Source organism: Equus caballus, chromosome 6 (genome assembly GCF_041296265.1).
Source record: "Equus caballus isolate H_3958 breed thoroughbred chromosome 6, TB-T2T, whole genome shotgun sequence".
In the NCBI taxonomy this organism is placed as follows: Eukaryota; Metazoa; Chordata; class Mammalia; order Perissodactyla; family Equidae; genus Equus; species Equus caballus.
Window position 1 is genome coordinate 72,399,441 of NC_091689.1, and position 17,662 is coordinate 72,417,102.

At 35.2% G+C, this 17,662-nt stretch overlaps 1 protein-coding gene across 3 annotated transcripts in view; it reads left to right on the forward strand.

Moving 5' to 3' along the window:
* Nucleotides 1-17,662, forward strand: part of LRRK2 (leucine rich repeat kinase 2) — a 134,344-nt gene that overhangs the window by 37,004 nt on the left and 79,678 nt on the right. For all 3 annotated transcript variants that reach the window (XR_011439737.1, XM_014740975.3, XM_070270127.1), the window contains exons 15-19: nucleotides 7,628-7,772; nucleotides 7,918-8,057; nucleotides 10,062-10,190; nucleotides 10,265-10,435; nucleotides 14,662-14,920. Coding sequence is in view for 2 of the 3 variants with exons in the window: in XM_014740975.3 (XP_014596461.2) it covers nucleotides 7,628-7,772; nucleotides 7,918-8,057; nucleotides 10,062-10,190; nucleotides 10,265-10,435; nucleotides 14,662-14,920 (844 nt within the window). In the remaining variant the exon portion in view is untranslated. The remainder of the gene's footprint in view (nucleotides 1-7,627; nucleotides 7,773-7,917; nucleotides 8,058-10,061; nucleotides 10,191-10,264; nucleotides 10,436-14,661; nucleotides 14,921-17,662) is intronic.

Consider the following 17,662-nt stretch of genomic DNA (forward strand, 5'->3'; position numbering starts at 1 on the left):
AATCAATAATCTTATTTAGTATGAAAGGGGGAAAGATGGGAATTATGTTGATATTGTGCAATACAAAAGGTATTGATGGAATTAACATGGTTTGGAAGTTTAACGTAAGAAGGAATTAAGATGGTTTAGAAGTTTAACGTAAGATGAATTGGTTCTTTATAAAAGATATAAGAGTAAAAATGTAAGGAGTAATTAGGGTCAGTGTTTTCATGAAAGGAAGAGAGCAGTCAAGGTAACTAATGGCAATGATTCCATGTGGTTTTTTTAGTATTCTTTGAAAAATGTCATGAATTAATTAGAATAGCCTGCAGAGAGATCTCCTTTGAAATCCAGTTTAAACTGAACTTTATAATGTAATGGTCTGTGATATATTTGAGTCATTTTTACTCAAACCTTAATATGATTCTTGAGTATAGCAATGGATTGAATTTAGTTCCAGAAATATTTGGTGAATATAAGTATGTGGAAGGAACTGTGTTAGGCACTGGGAAAACAAAAATGACTATGTTTTGTACCCGTGTGTCCTGAGTCTCATAATCTGGGTAGGGGAATAATAGCCCTGCATAAAACTAGTTGTTGTACATTAGCACTTAAGAGCTATACGAGCTTTATAAACAGTATTCTAGGAACATAGAGGAGGGAGCAGTTAACTTTATTCGTGGTATGTGTTAGTGAGAAGCAGGAGGTACCAGAAAAGCCTTATAGATAACTCTGATTCTAGTTAGCTCATCTTTTCTAAAGTTCCTGAATACAAGTGTAATATAGTGGAATGATGTAAAGGAGTCAAGAATCCCAGTTCTGCCCTTAAGTACTGTGATGCTGAGAAACTCACTCGGCTCCCAGGTCTTACTTTCTTTTGCTATATAATCCCAGGAGAAGTGGTTGAGAATCGCCCTGCCTTCCTTTTTTCCCATGCCAACTTCTGAAAAAGAACACATAGCATCTCACTAAAGAGTGACTGTCATTTTGGGGCAGGGAGTTAAGGTGATGGGGAAACAGAAGTAACAATGTTTTATTTAAAAAAAGTCTCCCCTGTGTCATTCCCTTAATCCTTCACCACGGTTGATAAAAAATGCTCTGAAAGATAAATGTAAGTATCCCTTTAGCTCTAAGATTCTATGATTACTTGTCTCACTCTGAATAAATGTTACAAAGCATTAGAGATTTTAGGTCCAAATACTACAGACACAGGAAATGAATTGCCATTAAAACTAAGTCTATTCTTGGAAAGCAGAATTCCAAATAAGGCAGAATTTGAGATTCGACTAAGATTTACAATGCAAAGACTATGAAAAGTATTTATTAATGTGGATCAATGTTTTGATATATGTAAAATTCCAGTAACATTCAGGCTGAAGTTAAAATCTGTCTGGAACATTGATTCCATTTATGCTTGATCCTTTTGGCTTTTTCCACACATGCAAACTTGCAGTCACCTGTTCCAGAGAGATCCATTTGCCCAGTATTGTTTCTGGAGAACAAAGTAGAAAATAAGACTCTCACCGTTTTGTTTTGTCTGCATCCATGTTTTGTATGCAGTAACATTGCTGTTGTCTTCAGCCAGGGAACTTATAAAGTCAAACCAATCTTCTGATTAAATGGGACACAAATCGAAGAGCTTGTGTGTGTCACAAAAACCTTGGAGAAAATGTACCTAGTTTAAATATTGAAGATATTTATTTCAATTGTAAATAATATGTAGTGAAAGAAAGAGCCCATTTGTAAAAGCAACAACAATAACAATGAGAAGTTACATAAGAATAAAGTAAAAAAAAGTTTATAGACTATGCTGAAGAAAACTATGAAACTCAGCTAAGAAGTACAAGAGTTGAACATATGAAATGTATACCTTTTTTTATAAAATGACAATTTTTAAAACATGAAAATTGATCTATATGTATAAACCTTTAATAAAATAGTGATATTTTCTTGGACTAGGTAAGCTTGAATAAAATTATGAGAAAATCAATTAAATGATTAATATGCATGAATAACCAGGAGAATTTTGAAAAAGAGCATAATCAATGTGGCCTAACACCAACAGATTATCAAACGTATTATAAAACTTTATTAATTGAAATAGTGTGACATTGGCACTGGAGGAGATATATCAATGCCACATAATGGTGATTCAGGAAATAGACTCAAATGCAGATGTTCAGTTTGTATATGATATTCCTCAACCATCGAGTGGAAGATGGATTGCTCAGAAACTTGTGTTGAAACAACTAACTCTGCAGCCGTTTGAGGAAAGCAAAGAGAACTGCATATTTACCTTATTCATTCTGCCAAAGCACATTCAAGATGGATGAGATTTAAAGGTAAAAATGAATGGCATATAAACATATGAAAAGATGATCATTTTTAAAGAAATGCAAATTAAAAAAAGAAAAACCTTGTTAGGGGAAATTTAGAAATATCTATCAAAATTAAAATGAACATAGTTTCTGACCAGCAATTCTCCTCTGAGGATTTATAATATAGATATACCTGGACATGTATGCAAAGAATTTTTAGACAAGAATGTTCATTGTGGCATTATTTGTAGTAAGAAAAATGGGGCAACAAATTAAATACTTACATGGTAATCATTGGTGCTGTTTGCCAAATATTTTCAATTCTCCACCTTCTGGTGATTCTGGGATGGTATCTGCTGGCCCTTTGTGGTTAGATTGGATCATGTGACTAGTTTGGGCCAAGGTGTTGTAAGTGGAAGTTACGTTTGTCATTTCTGGACCAAACATTAATTGCTGGTGAGGCATCTTTCAGACACCATGACCTGTAATGTTTGAGATGGTGGTTGCTCCATCCGCAGACGTCCTGGAGTGACTGTGATGAGCAGAGGCCCCTCCTGACCTGTAACACACGTGAAACATGAACAAGAATCAAACCTTTTCTTTTTCAGCCTATGAAATTTTGGGGTTGTTTCTATGGCTTAATTTAGTCTGTCTTGACAATACAATCCCTATCAATAGATCCTAATTAAATTATATTGCTTCCAAATTATATAATTCTGTGTAGGGATTAATAACAACTAGGTGAGATTCCTAATATATTGCTAGGGAAAAAGCTCAATTTTCCATGAATGTGAATGTATCACCCAGGTACCCATTTTTTTCCTTCATATATGTTAACACGTTATGCACACTTTTTGATGAAATTGATATATTTCCACTTCCTTATGTCTTCTCCCTCCCTCTATCACTCAGTTAAGTTAGATGATATAGTGTTTGCTTTTGTAGCTTTAGCTGTACAAAATTTTCTAATAGTTAAGTTTATGGGTTCTGGAATCATGATATCTGGGCTTGAATCCGACTTCACCCCCCTATAGACTAATGTATCCTTGTCAAATTGCTTAAAGTCTTGATTTCATTATCTATAAAATGGAGGTAATAAATTGTTTTTCACTTAGGGTTATTATGAAGATTTTTGTGAGATAATTCGTGTAACATACTCAGTACAGTGCCTGGCACATAGTGTGCACTCAGTAAATGTCAGTTAATGTTATTACTATTAGATTTAAAAGTATCTTTTGACCTCTGGCTATAAAAAGTGAGGAAATCGAAGTATTCCCACCGTCTTCCACTATCTCTACCTGTTTTCTCTCCAACTTTTGTTCAATACATTAATTTTACATGGACAAGGTTTAAAATGGTTACATTCAGCTCTATAACCATTCTTCCTAAGTTTGTTTCCGTCTTCTTCCTACAGCTAAATGCACTCAGTGTTCACTGCAAATCCTTTTGTTATAATTTTTTCATTCATCTTATAGTTGTGTGAGTTTCTTTAAAAAGGGTTCATTCTAGAGCATTTTTTTTTAAAAGATTTTATTTTTTCCTTTTTCTCCCCAAAGCCCCCTCGTACATAGTTGTATATTCTTCGTTGTGGGTCCTTCTAGTTGTGGCATGTGGGACGCTGCCTCAGTGTGGTTTGATGAGCAGTGCCATGTCCGCGCCCAGGATTCGAACCGACGAAACACTGGGCCGCCTGCAGCGGAGCGCGCGAACTTAACCACTAGGCCACCGGGCCAGCCCCCCTAGAACATTTTAATGTTGTTGTTGTTTTTGTATTTGGACTCTTGAAAAAACAGTTTGGCTGGTGGTAAGATATTGGGGTTTTATTTTCTTTCTTTGAAAACTTCGTAGATCTTTCACAGTCTTCTAGTACTGAATGTTTTAGTGAAGTCTGAGGCCAGCTTGATTTTTTTCTCACTTTTAAATGACTTGATACTTTTACCTGGCTGCCCAAAGGATTCTATTTCTTGAAATCCATCCACTTTATTAGGATACATCTCAGTGTTAGTCTTGGAGAATGGTGTCTTCTTTCTAGCTACACATTCAATCTGTTTTTTTCCTGGAAAGTTTTTCTGAATTGCGGTCGACTTAGCTAGCAGCTAGGAAAGAGGCTGGTGTGGGCATTTTTCTGTTGAGCTGGCTATCTCATTTATTAGAGAAACCATTTTAATTGCTTATGTATTCTCTGAAAAAAAATTTTGGAAAATTATAGAGTATAGGTAATAGAATGTTTCTAATTAATGTCTGTAGGTGTCCTTCCATTTACACTTCCAAAAATTTCATTTGGACAGCACTTACTAAGTATAAACTAGTACATTGATTTTAATCGCCATTTGAAAAGCAGTGCAATAAATCACTATTTTCAATATAGAACATTTGATAAATGAAAGAAAGTCCATTGAAAGCTTGTAAATATCATACATATATACATATTGTATGTATTTGCATATATATTTTTTCAAATATATGAAACTCAGAAATCAAATACCACTATTGGAAATTATCGAATAGTTTATTTGAGCTCCATCACATGTAATAATGTGATCCTCTGCCTTCTCTTTTTGCCTAGACAAATCACAGATTTTGTGTTGCAAGTTGTCACCATCAAATTGCACTGAATAGTTAGAGATTAGGGGAGCTCAAGGTAGCAGAACCAGTAGTTGAGTAGAAACTCGTTAGAGGACATGATGTTAAGGACAAGGATAGGTGCTTTGTAAATAGCAGTTCGATTTGATTTTTAGTGTAAAAAGTAAGCCTATGATGCATTTCGAGCTTGGGAGCAGGACCAACTACATAATTTGTGGGGATCAGTGCAAAATGAAAATGCAAAGCCCTTTCTTTAAAAAGTTTAAGAATTTCAAGATGGTGGCAGCAGAGCGTTAAACCAGGTGGGGCCGTTCTAAGCACAGAGACCTGTGTGACTGCACAGGTGCACACCCATGACGCCAGCCTCGCCCAGGAAACAGGAATGATGATATTATTAATCAAACGGAAAGTTCAGAATAACAATCTGACTTTTTACTTTTTTTGAGAAGATGATAAACTTTTTGCTTTGAAGGTCTGAGTTTAAGATACTGGTGTCAAACAAAGAGAAATGTGGGCTAGGAGCTTAAGAGAGTTTAAACTTATACTTTGAGTTATCTGCTCCAAGGTTTCTGTGTCTCAATTTTTTTTCATTAGTAACAAGGGCTAATGATAGTGTTTCTACATCAAAGGGTTTTTGCGACGATTAAATGAGTTAATATATATTAAGTGCTTAGAATGTCTGGCACATAGCCAGCGCTCCACAGATTTTGGCATTATCGTTGTGGTTGTTGCTATTGTTGTTATGGTGACTTGAAGCCATGTTAGTGTATGAAATCCCATTCGTAAACAGAAGGGTTTTAAGAAAAGGACTTTGGAGAAAGTTTGGAGTTGAAAGAAAGGGATTGTCAAGGAGATGGGCAAATGAATGGTTTTAAAGTTTGAGAATAATTAGGGGCATGATGTGTCATGGAAATCAAGGGAAGAAAAAGCAGCAATTCAGTTGTTAAAGGACTTTTTTCTTTGAATGGTTTTAATTCAGAGTGGTTAGGACAGAAGTCTGATTATATGAAATTAAGGGGTGGGGAGAATGTGGAGGTCGTGCGTGTAGACTTTTCTATTAATAAGTTTAGGAATGAAGGAAAAGTGGTAGCTTGATGGAATGGAAGACCAATTTAGGGACACTCTCTCCCATTTAGGAGTTTTTCATCTCTGAGGAGAGTGTTTAGCCCAAGGCCTGAACTGTGGCCTTCACTCAATGTTTATTGCATGGACGGTCAGTTATCTCATTTCATCCTCATAACAACCCTGCATTATTAGGATCATTTTAGAACTGAGGAAGCTGAGACAGACACTGGGCCATCCCTCTAGGTTCATTTGTACCACTTTGAATTTATATGAATATAAATATGTTTATATTTCTTGAATAACACCTTCTGAGCAAATACCACTTCTGGTTAAATATTTCCTTGATTTTTAATGGTCCTCAGATTCACAGAACTATTAAGTAATGGAGCCAGAATTTAAATCCAAATTTAATTGGCTCCAAAGCTGATAGACTTTTACTACCCGGGAAGCTGATAAGATAGAAATAATGACAGGGAAAGGTGCCGAGGGAGGCAGGGATATGAGTGTCTTGTTGAAATGATGGATGAAACGATGTCCAAGCTGAGCAGTTAGACGGTGAAGGAGAAGTGCACAAGATAAGAAAATGATGCTTCTTCCCACACCCTATACCAAAACAGATGCTGAGTAAGGACCATTGAGAGGCGTTGAGGAACAAGATTGGGAAAGGAACAAAAATATGTTCATTGCTAGTATAGAAGTGAGAAAAGTTGGAAGGCAGAAGGTTTTGGTTGAAGAGACTACATCAGAGCTTGAAATCTGGTTTGAAGGTATTTCAGCTCTATGGTGTATCTAGAAGCTATTAGGTGGGCATTCACATCATGGTAGAAAATTGGAGAGCACTATAGCAAAGCAGAGATGGCCAGTGTAAGAGTTAGCTATGTCGCAAACTTCAAAAGACAGGAGGTGTGACTGTGACTGTCACATGGTTGGAAAGTGTGTTGACTGTTTTCTCCTCAGTCAGTGAGTAGGGTGGCCTGGAGAAAGAAGTGGTCTCCATTAGAATACTTGTAAATAATGTCAGACCATTTAGAGGAACTGAGATTAACGGGTTGGAAGGGGTCGTAATTAAGATTCTGGGCTTTTAAGGCAGACACCTTTATTTTCATGTCCTAGAACTGACACTAGCTGTGTGACTTGAGTGCTTGTTCCCATGTCTTTAAAGTTTGATAAACCTATTGCATAAGGCTGTTGAGGGGAAAAAATGAGATAAGGCGTGTAGAGCACTTAAAGAGTGAATTCTCAATTAGTATTTTCTATGGTCAGAGGCAGCATTGCATTTTACTGGTTAAGTACGCATGCTGTGGAATCAGACATCCTTGATTTGCTCTCACTTCAGCAATTTACAATCTGTATAACTTTAGGAATAGTTGCTCAACCCCTCCAACCCTCAGTGAACTCCTCGTCTAATGGGAATGATATTTGTATGTATTTAACAAGATTATTGTGGAAAAAAATGCATTTAAAATATTTAGCACAGTGCCAGTCACACAGCGCAGTCAATAAATATTAAAATGTTAGCTCTTATCTTTAATAATAAAGTGTTAGTAATATAAGGCAGAATCAAGGCTACTAATCTTTATTTAGACTACTGGTTTATATTTTATCAGTCTGTAACTGGCTTTAACTAAGGTAAATATTAAGAACTCATTTTTAACATCACTTAATTGTCCTTTTGATTTTAGTTCATTGGAAATCCTGGGATTCAGAAATGTGGATTAAAAGTAATTTCTTCTATAGCACATTTTCCTGATGCGTTAGAGGTGTTATCCCTGGAAGGTGCCATTGATTTGATACTTCATACACTGCAGATGTATCCGGACGACCAAGGTTGGTACAGTTTGAACTCAGGATTTAGAATAGATTTCTATAGACCTTTGAATAGAATAGATGTTGGTTGGATGTCTTTAAATTTTTTCCTTCAGTTTTGAGATTTAAAACAATTAATTCTATTTTTTTTCTTTTATTCTTCTAGAAATTCAGTGTCTGGGTTTAAGTCTTGTAGGATGCTTGATTACAAAGAAGAATTTATGCTTCGGAACTGGGCATCTCCTGGCAAAAATTCTGGTTTCCAGCTTACAACGATTTAAGGATATTGCTGAAGTTCAGAGTAAAGTATGTGCGTTATCTTGAAGGGAATTTGAGATCTTGCACAGATTTCTCTTGCACAGCAGTTGGTGTGATTCCAGCTTTGCTTTAATGGGGATATTCTAGTTAATTGAAAACCATTTATCATTTTTTAGTACTTTAATTATAGAAGGTGAAGGGAATTGGATTGAATCTCTAAAGATCCTGTTTCATTATTAAATCTCTAAAATCAGCATGTAAATTGGCCATTTGTCTTTTCCATGAAAGAGCAAAGAATGTGCTAAAGAAATTCCAGCTAGCTGAGCTTTATTTGCTTAGATTTTAGATAAATAGAAGTTATAAATATTCCGAAGTTTGTCATTCTCTGTGTTTTATGCCTCTTGATTTCTTTTCTTGCAGTGAAACAATATTTTTAACATTTTTCATCAAGCAAAATTTAAAATGTAATGTATAATAACTGTCCTTATAGGGAATTCAAGATATTGGTTTAGGGTTAGTTCACGGGAGATTAAGAAATAAATTATGTCAGGTTTTTTTTTTAATGTTAGCAAAACAAATAGTTTCTTTAAAAGTTTCTGCCTTGCTTGTGGTTTTTTAGTAATGGAGTTTGCAACTTTCATAAACCACACTCAGCAAATATTTTCATAAATGGCAACATTGACCAGGAATAAAAATATCTAAGTTCTAACCTTTGCACAGACGTTATTCATAAATGAGATGATGGATGTAAAGTTTTTTTAATTGTAAATTGCTGAACACACTCAATTATTAGATTAAAAATAACAATGTGTTTTATAAATCTGCTTTTTATCATGTGCCCCAGCTTAGGCTGATTAAAGCCAAGGTAGAATTAGTTAAAAATATCCTAGGGAAGGAAATGATTTTGTGCAGGTGTGCAGCTCTCGTTACTCAATATTAATTCATGTAGGCATAAATTTTAGGATCTCTATAGTAGAGGTTATAAACTATTGACCAGTGGGATGAATTTGGCCTGCCGACATATTTGATATGGCCAGTTCTGTGTTTATAAATTTTGTTTGAATTATGTGCCTTCTACACATTTGCATTACTTGCCTTGCTGTGGCCTTCTTTTGAGTTTGCGGGGACCTCTGCTGCAGAGTTGGGTGGACCACATGTCCCTCAGAACTGCATAAATTAAGACTACTTCTCTTATCAAATGTTAGTAAGTGTTTGCAGAGACATTTTAAGAGCTCAAAATAATAATTTTCATATTTAGACTATTTCATTAATATTTTACATTGAAAGATAATAAAAATTTAAAAAGTTCAGTTGATCTTTGGCGAGTTTACCCAACCTAAATGACAGTAAAGTGAAAAGTTCATTTTTTCCTTAAAACGTCACATGGGTGGAGAGCCCAGAAAACTCTTGGGAATATGCTTGACGTGGTCCTAAAAGTAATGATGTGACTGATGAGTTCTTTATAGATAATTTGCTGTGGGGATGTAAACCTCAAAGTGCCTTCAGACCTTTTCTCAAAATGAATGAAATCCACGAGCTCAGATTTGTCTCTTTGAGGTTAAAATTTCAGAAGAAAGTACAAACATGTTGGGTAAATGCTGGGCTATCAAGAGAACCTAATCTGCAATCTTGTTATAAAAAATTCACTTTACTGGCTTATTTGGGACTGCAGCCTCACTGATTCTGCTGTTCTAATCCTGATTAATATCTCACTTTCATCTTGTAGGCATGGCTTCAGATAGAGATCTTTAAAAGCCAAATGTTAGTGGATTAGGTATTTTTTTCCTGCTTTGCTAGATGATGGTTTGTTAATTAGCACTTTATTCTCTGTGTGGTTGCTGTATTTCTTAGCAATGAGAGAACAAGGCATATTTGTAGGATTATTTCAAGGTTTACAGCTTTAAAGTGCAAACCCAATAAATATATCTACTTACTTAGTGAACATTCCAGATTTTAAGTATCATATACAAACTTTCTGTTTTATGTTATTTATTTATTCATTTTTGCCTGTAAATTCCTATGTTATTAATATTATTTTTGGTCACACTTTAGGGATTTCAGGCAGTCTTGGCAATATTGGAACTGTCAGTGTCTTTTTCCAAGCTGCTGGTCCAGCATGCCTTTGACTCGGTAATATTCCATCAGCTGTCTTCCAGTATCATGGAACAAAAGGATCAACAGGTACAGTATTTGTCACCTGCGTGCCAACTGTTATGTATTTAGCTGACTCTAATCTTCATTTCCATTCTTTTTAGTTTCTAAACCTTTGTTGCAAGTGCTTTGCAAAATTAGCTATGGATGATGAGTTAAAGAGTGTGATGCTAGAGAGAGCATGTGATCAGAACAACAGCATCATGGTTGAATGCTTGCTTCTCTTGGGAGCCGATGCCAATCGAGCAAAGGAGGCAACTTCTTTAATTTGTCAGGTAAATGCTCAATGCCTCACTTTTGTCTTTTCTCTATTATTTGACTCTGCCATTGTATAACTCTTACTTATATCCTATTGTTCTTTACCACAGAATTTATCAGTTTGTTGCACAATTGCTTGTGATTTGTAGTAGGCATTCAGATTCACAGAATTTCAGAAATAATACGGTCCTTTAGGTATTATCCAGTCTAATCCTTCATTTTACTTGTTTACTTACCTTGTTAGGTTTATAAATAACTTTTCAAATGTGTCTCCTACTATACATCTCTATACAAATTGTCCTCTAGCCACAATCCATATAACACACAGTTTTATTTTGTTTTGATCATTTTTTCAACCATTTTCTCTCTGTTTTCAGTTTCTCTGTCTGAAAAGTTCTTCCCTCAGGGCTGTGTGGCCATGTAGGCTGTGTACTGCACACTTTTGGGGGTGCCGTTCACATTGACATCCCTGCTCTTGGCCCCCCTGCAGTTGTGTAGCACTGTGGCCCTGCCTTGCTTCTCTCTTTCCTTGTGTGCAAATACATCTATCTAATTGTTCTACTCTGCCTTCAAAATCTAACTCAAATTCTCTTTCTTTGATAAAGCCCTCCTAATACCTCTTGGCCTCCATACAAAGTAAAGATTTATTTCTTCTGTAAGTCCACGACAATTTGTGTACACCTCTTGTATATTGTGTGAGTCATATGAAAGTAGAAATGTATAACGTTCATCTTTGCATCGTTCAGAATATCTAACTCATTGCTTTACCTACAGTATGAATTCAACAATATTTAGTAAAGTGTATTACATGTTATTTCAACTTAGTCTTCATTATATAAATTTTAGTTTATAATAGCATTCATGTAGCACCATGTATATTTTCTAGAAATTTAATATTTCTAACAAAGCAGTTATGTAGTGATTTAATATGTATTATTAAATAACCAGCAGAGTACTATGCTTTCCAATAATTCACTTTTAAAGCCGCCTTTTATTTAATTTCCCACTAGCCTATGGATTCAATCAGTTTTTCAACTGTAAGATTAAGTTAGTACTAATTAGCAGTCTCCATAAAAAGAAACTGGAGCTGTAACTCATTTTTGTGCACAATTAATTTAGGCATTAAAACCAAATAAATAATCAAATTACTTAAATTTAGTCAAATTTCATTTAAGCAAGCAACGTTAAAAATACTTGCTTCTCTGTTATTAAAGGTAATTACATTATTTCCCTTAATAATTTAATATGTTTTTATTGCATATCTTTTGTGTGATCTGCAGAACATTGCATTAATGTTACTTGGATATGCCAAAGAACTGAAAAGAAACTTCCCCTTGATATTTTTCATCAGGGAAGCAACACACCCAATAGCACCCGAGTGCAAATACTCTACATTCTCCACAGGAAGTGCTTTCCATTCTTCTCAATTTGTCCAAATCTTTTTATACAAAAACCTTTTTTATGTTATTCTTCTTTCCACATTCTTTTGGACTTAATGCGCTTATTTGTATCTTTTCTTCTTAAAACAAAATCAGATCTTTACATCCATGGATGTATTAAATTTAAAGAATTTATCTTAGTTGTCAGAGATTATTTGTATCTAGCAAATAATAAATATTGATTAAATATTGTGGGTAGATTGATCAAACATGCCTTATTTTGCACTAGAGCATATAAGATAATCAAGACTATTTATGTACCAATGCTGCGTAATTAAAAACTATTCAGAACAAAGATGGAGTTAAGCTTGTTAGGCTTTCTAAGGAGAATTTAATGATGTAATGTATGTGATTGATAGAGAACAATATGGAAGATTAACACTGGACGTGAAAATGCATGAATAGAGACCTGAGGATAAGACTCATCAAATCATGGTGGGAAGAGCAAGTATAATGAAGTTTAAATAAAAATAATAAAAAATACTTCTGTGGTGTTCATTACCACCTTGGCAGTGCTCTGAGTCCTTTACACAATTTAATCCTCACAACCACCTTAGGAATAGGTTCTAGTGTTATCCCTATTATACAGGCAAGGAATTGAGGCACAGAGAGGCTAAATGACTTGCTGAAGGACACACTCCTGGTAAGTAGTGGGAAATCCGCCTCCTGAGCGCCTGCTTTAATCTCTTGTCTACACAGCAGATTCACGGTAGTGGTGGTGGTGGGGTTGTTCATTTCATTCTCAAATGCTAGTTTGAAATATTGGGTTTTGATTGTGGGCTGCATTAATTATAAATTAGAAGATGAGAAAGAAGATTCCAAAGAATAGTAAATTATTCTTTTGATAATCTTTGATTATATTCTGAATTATACTCATTATTATTTAAATGCAAAACTGTATTTCTGAGCAGTATTTTTTCCTATTACTTTCATAATTTTATTTCTTTTGTCTGATACACTTTCCTATATCTCTCTCTCTTCATGCACCATATGCCTAAAGTCAGCTTGGATTGTTTGGGTCTCCCAGGGAAAATATCTCTACAAAAATGTGTTGAGCATCTTCTAGGGGGAAAGCACAGGCTACAGGAGAAGGCATTTGTGATTGAGTCTTTTGGCCCCTCTATCCCACCATCCATTTGTCCCTTCCTCCCTTCTTCCCCTCCTCCTTTTCTTCCATTTAAATTCCTTGTGGGTACTTAGAGAGGATTTTAGTAATTTACTGGTTAAGTATATTTCCTAGGCATTGTGCTAAGCTACAGAGATACAAATTGAATTGCAGTTGCATCCATGCCTTTCTTTTTAGTTGTAAAAAAGACAGGCATGTCTGGTTCAGTATGTTAAGTGCCATGTTAAACAAAATGGGATGGGACCCTGGAGGAGGAAGGGTGTATGTGTCCTGGGAGGTTGGTAGCAAGAACTTACTGTGCGAGAGACTTTGGAACTGTTCCTTCAAGAATGAACATCTTTTTGCTGGGTGAAGAGCAGAGTTAGACATTTAGGGCAATAGAAATAGCATAAAATCAGGTAATGAGGTTTGAAAAATTGCATGTTGTGTTTGTGGGAATGTCCTGGAACAGAGGGGTTTTAGCTTTTTAAACAGGACAGTGGGTTGATCATATCTAAAGTAGAAAGGTACTATAGTGGCTCTGGGGAGAAGAGGTTGAAGGTAGGTGATCCTGGAGACTGGGCATTAAGTTGGTGCCATCAAACCACAGAGCTTTCCCTTCAAATCTCTTGAACACACTGTAGTTCCAGAGAATTAAGCAATTTTCCCCAACCTCCTTCTTTCCCTGACCTGGTACCCTGGATCTTGAGGTCTTCTTTCCTTTGCATTTTTTAATCCTTACTTTTGGTGGTGAAAGGAGCACAGGCTTTGGAGCTGGCAGGTTTGACTTTAAATCCAAGTGTCTCGTTGACTAGCTCTAAGGGTTTGGATAAATCACATACCTTTTCTAAATATTCATCTATAAAATGGGGGTAATAATTTTTATGGCATATGGTTTTTTATAAGGATTAGAGATCTTGTGAACAGAATTTAGCACAGTCCCTGACATATAATATTTCTATGATCTACTACTTTGATCTTCTAGTTGATAAAACATCACCTTCCTTTGCCTTCCAGAAGCTATCCCTGAATGTGCTATGCTCCGGGTTGCTAAGACTTCTCTCTGCTTGCCACACTCACTCTAGTTTTTGTAGCATCTAGCATGCTAACCCAGCTTGAGCACATGCTCTGAAAACATCACATTCAAGGGAAGGTAGAAAGCTGCGAGATAAGGTATTTCTTCATTGAAATTCAGATTCTTGTCCTGGAAAACCAGAAATGAATGATGGTTATCCTTTGCATGTGGCATTAACAAATTTTACAATATTTTTAGTCTCATTTAGTTATTCTCTATCATGAGTGAAGGCAGGGCTGTAGCATTTACTGGGTTAGGGTACTAGGTTCCTAGCTGTCTTCAAACGAGCAAACAGAAGCCCAGAAAGTGTAAGCCACATGTACTGTTGGTGGAGCCAATTCTTCTGACTTCAAGTCTTTGAGCTTTTTCTCCATATCGTGTGTTGTCTCTTTCATGCTAACTGACTCTCATATGGCAGATTGATTTATGCTAATCTGGTATTTGTGGTGCTAAGCTTATTTTATTTTCCTCATCTATTTCAAGGATGGGTTTTGCCTTATTTTACTTTGTTTCAATCTAAATTGAAAAGTGTAGAGGAAAATCACACAAAGTTTGATTGACTACTCTCCCAAAAGGAAGAAATCTAGGTTTTTAATATGCTTACCTTCTTTTTGTTTTTAATAGGTATGTGAGAAAGCGAGCAGTCCCAAATTGGTGGAGCTGTTACTGAATAGTGGTTCCCGTGAACAAGATGTACGGAAAGCGCTGACAATAAGCATTGGGAAAGGCGACAGCCAAATCATCAGTTTACTCTTAAGGAGGCTTGCCCTGGATCTGGCCAATAATAGCATTTGCCTTGGAGGATTTTGTATGGGAAAAATTGAACCATCTTGGCTTGGTCCTTTATTTCCAGATAAGACATCTAATTTAAGAAAAGAAATGAGTAAGTATGAACAGGAAGCTTTTGGTACAAGTCTTATTTTTAGTAGTATTTTTTTTAAGTCACTAATCTTTTAGTTATGTTTCATTCCAGTTTGGTGCAATTTAAGGCAAAAATATTGCAAATGTTTGGATATCTTTTTATTTTTTTGGTCATGAAATGCTTGAAAATGATATTATATTTAAATTCTTTATGACCCAGCAAAGACATATTTTATGAAGATAGAGCAAAACAGTGGAAGCCTTCTGAGGGGTTACTTTTCTTTTAATAAATTTTATTTTTATTATAAAAGTAACCCATGCTCATTTTAAAAATAATAAAGCACAAAAAATCATAAGGAAGAAAATAACAATGACTTATTTTCTCTCTTATAGGTAATCAATGTAAATTTTTTCCTAGACTTTTTATGTGCTTACATATACATATGCATTAAAATGTACATGCGGGAACAAATGCTCATATATACTTTGCATTTTCAAGTTAATGTACTTTGTATTTCAATTAAGGATGTATTTTCTTTATGTTTTCAAACATATATATTTTGTATATAGTAAGTATATTGATGACACGTTGGCATCATCCTCTGTGAACGTTTTGGTCTTTTTGTCTGTCTCAGTTTTTCCCAGTAAATGTGTTTGAAAGCTTGAGCTCCCAGCCTTCCCTCTGCTAACTTACTCCCATGCCTGCCTCCTTGCCCACAGTGATATACTCCATGACTCTTCACCTTCAGGACTCTCTTGTTAATAATGGATTTGCTTTTCTGTTGTTTTTCTGATGCACATAAATGGCAAAACTCCATTTTTGGTCAGTCCAACAGTCTACTTTTTCCTCACTTTCACCGGGATAGCCAAATGCTGCTAGAGAAAAGTATCTATCCATGTATATTGGTGCCTTTACAAATTCAAGGTCTCCAGCCTTCCAGTGGGCCCTAGAAGATCCAGTCAGATTGAATTTCCCTGTTTCTTGAAAGCTTCACATCCTCTTACTTTCAGGTTTTTCTGAGTGCTACTCTCTCTACCTGACACCCTAACTTTCTCTCTTCACCTGGCTATATCACTTTTTACAAGAAAACTGATGTTTTTCCCCCCAATGATTGCAAAGCATTCCACTGCATGAATGTACTATGATTGATTTGAATAGTTTCTTTTGGGGGATACTTATGATTTTTTTCCTAATTTTTTGCTATTATAAACAATATTTTAATGTGCATCCTTGTACATAATCTTCTGTGCACATTTAAGAATGCCTGGATCATGGATTCCTCTGGGTATATTTATAAGAAAACATTCGTGCTCACATGAATTCTGGGTGGAAGGTCCTCCTACAGGTTTCTGCAGCACCTTATTTCTTACCTGTACAAACACTTATCACATTATATAATTGTATTTTTTCCTCTTATAATCTACGTTTTGGTAGATTGTATGCGTCATAAAGTCAATGCCAGTTTTTTCCCATTGTTCTAACCTTAGCATATATACTAGTTTTTTGCTCATTAAATATTTATGATATTGGTAAAAATAAAAATTTGGTGATAAATCATGTTGATAAGCATATGTGGAAACAGGTACATCACACATTATTGATATGAATTTAAATTATCTAATTTGTCAATTTGGCAATATCCATCAATATTTTAAATGTACATTCATGCTTTTTTGACCCAGAAATAGGAATCCATGATCTAGGCATTCTTAATGTGCACAAAAGATTTTGTGCAAGGATACACATTAAAATATTGTTCATAATGGCAAAAAATTATGGAAAAAATCCCAAGTATTTCCCCAAAGAAACTGTTCAAATCAATCATGGTGCATTCGTGCAGTGGAATGCTTTGCAATCTTTGCTGGGGCGGGGGGGTGGGGAGAATCTAGCAAATCCAAATATCTGGATATAGAATGCATTATTAAGTGAAAAAAAGAAAGCACAGAAGAGAGTTTTTAGTATACTAATGTTGGTGAAAACACAATTGGGATATGGTAGTGATACATGCTTGAATATGAAAAGACTATGTCAGGAAAAAACTCCAGAAATGGGTTTCCTGGTTGCCTCTGGGGACTTTGGAAACTAATGAAACATGGTTAGATCCCATGTTTTATCACTTCAACCAGTCTCATGCAGCAACCTGCTTACTTTGTTCTTTGATTTCTGTTAGAGAGGAATTGTGGGCCCATTGGAGAGGAATGAAGGGAGATTTACCATTCACTGTATTCCCTTTGTTCTGTATGAAGGTTTTTTTTTTTTTTTTTTTTTTTTACCATTGACAATTCTTACGTAATTTAAAAGACATAATAATGCCATTGATTGATGGGAGAGCATAGCCATAATTTTATTGGCAGCTGCTCTGAGTAGAGAGCATTTTGGATTCATAGCTTTAAAACAGCTTTAAAAAAGCTTTAAAGCTTTTTCAGGTACTACTTGACTGAATTGCATATACATATTATCATGTGAGCTATAAGAGTAATATTTGGAAGAATTTTCCAGGTTATATGTAGGACAAAGAGGACTCTGCCAACTTATTTCTTCATAATAGAGCATACTATGAAATATAATAAAATAGCTAGAGGAATGTTAACTTTGAAATTCTACCAAGTTTCCCAATAGAATGAATCACGTAGCAAATAGTTTATAAAAATAAGAATATCATTTATTGAGCATCCTCTATTTTCTAAGTATCGTGCTAAACATTTTATCTGCAGCATTTCCTTTAATCTTTTCCATAACCCTAGGGTGTGTATTGTTGTGTTC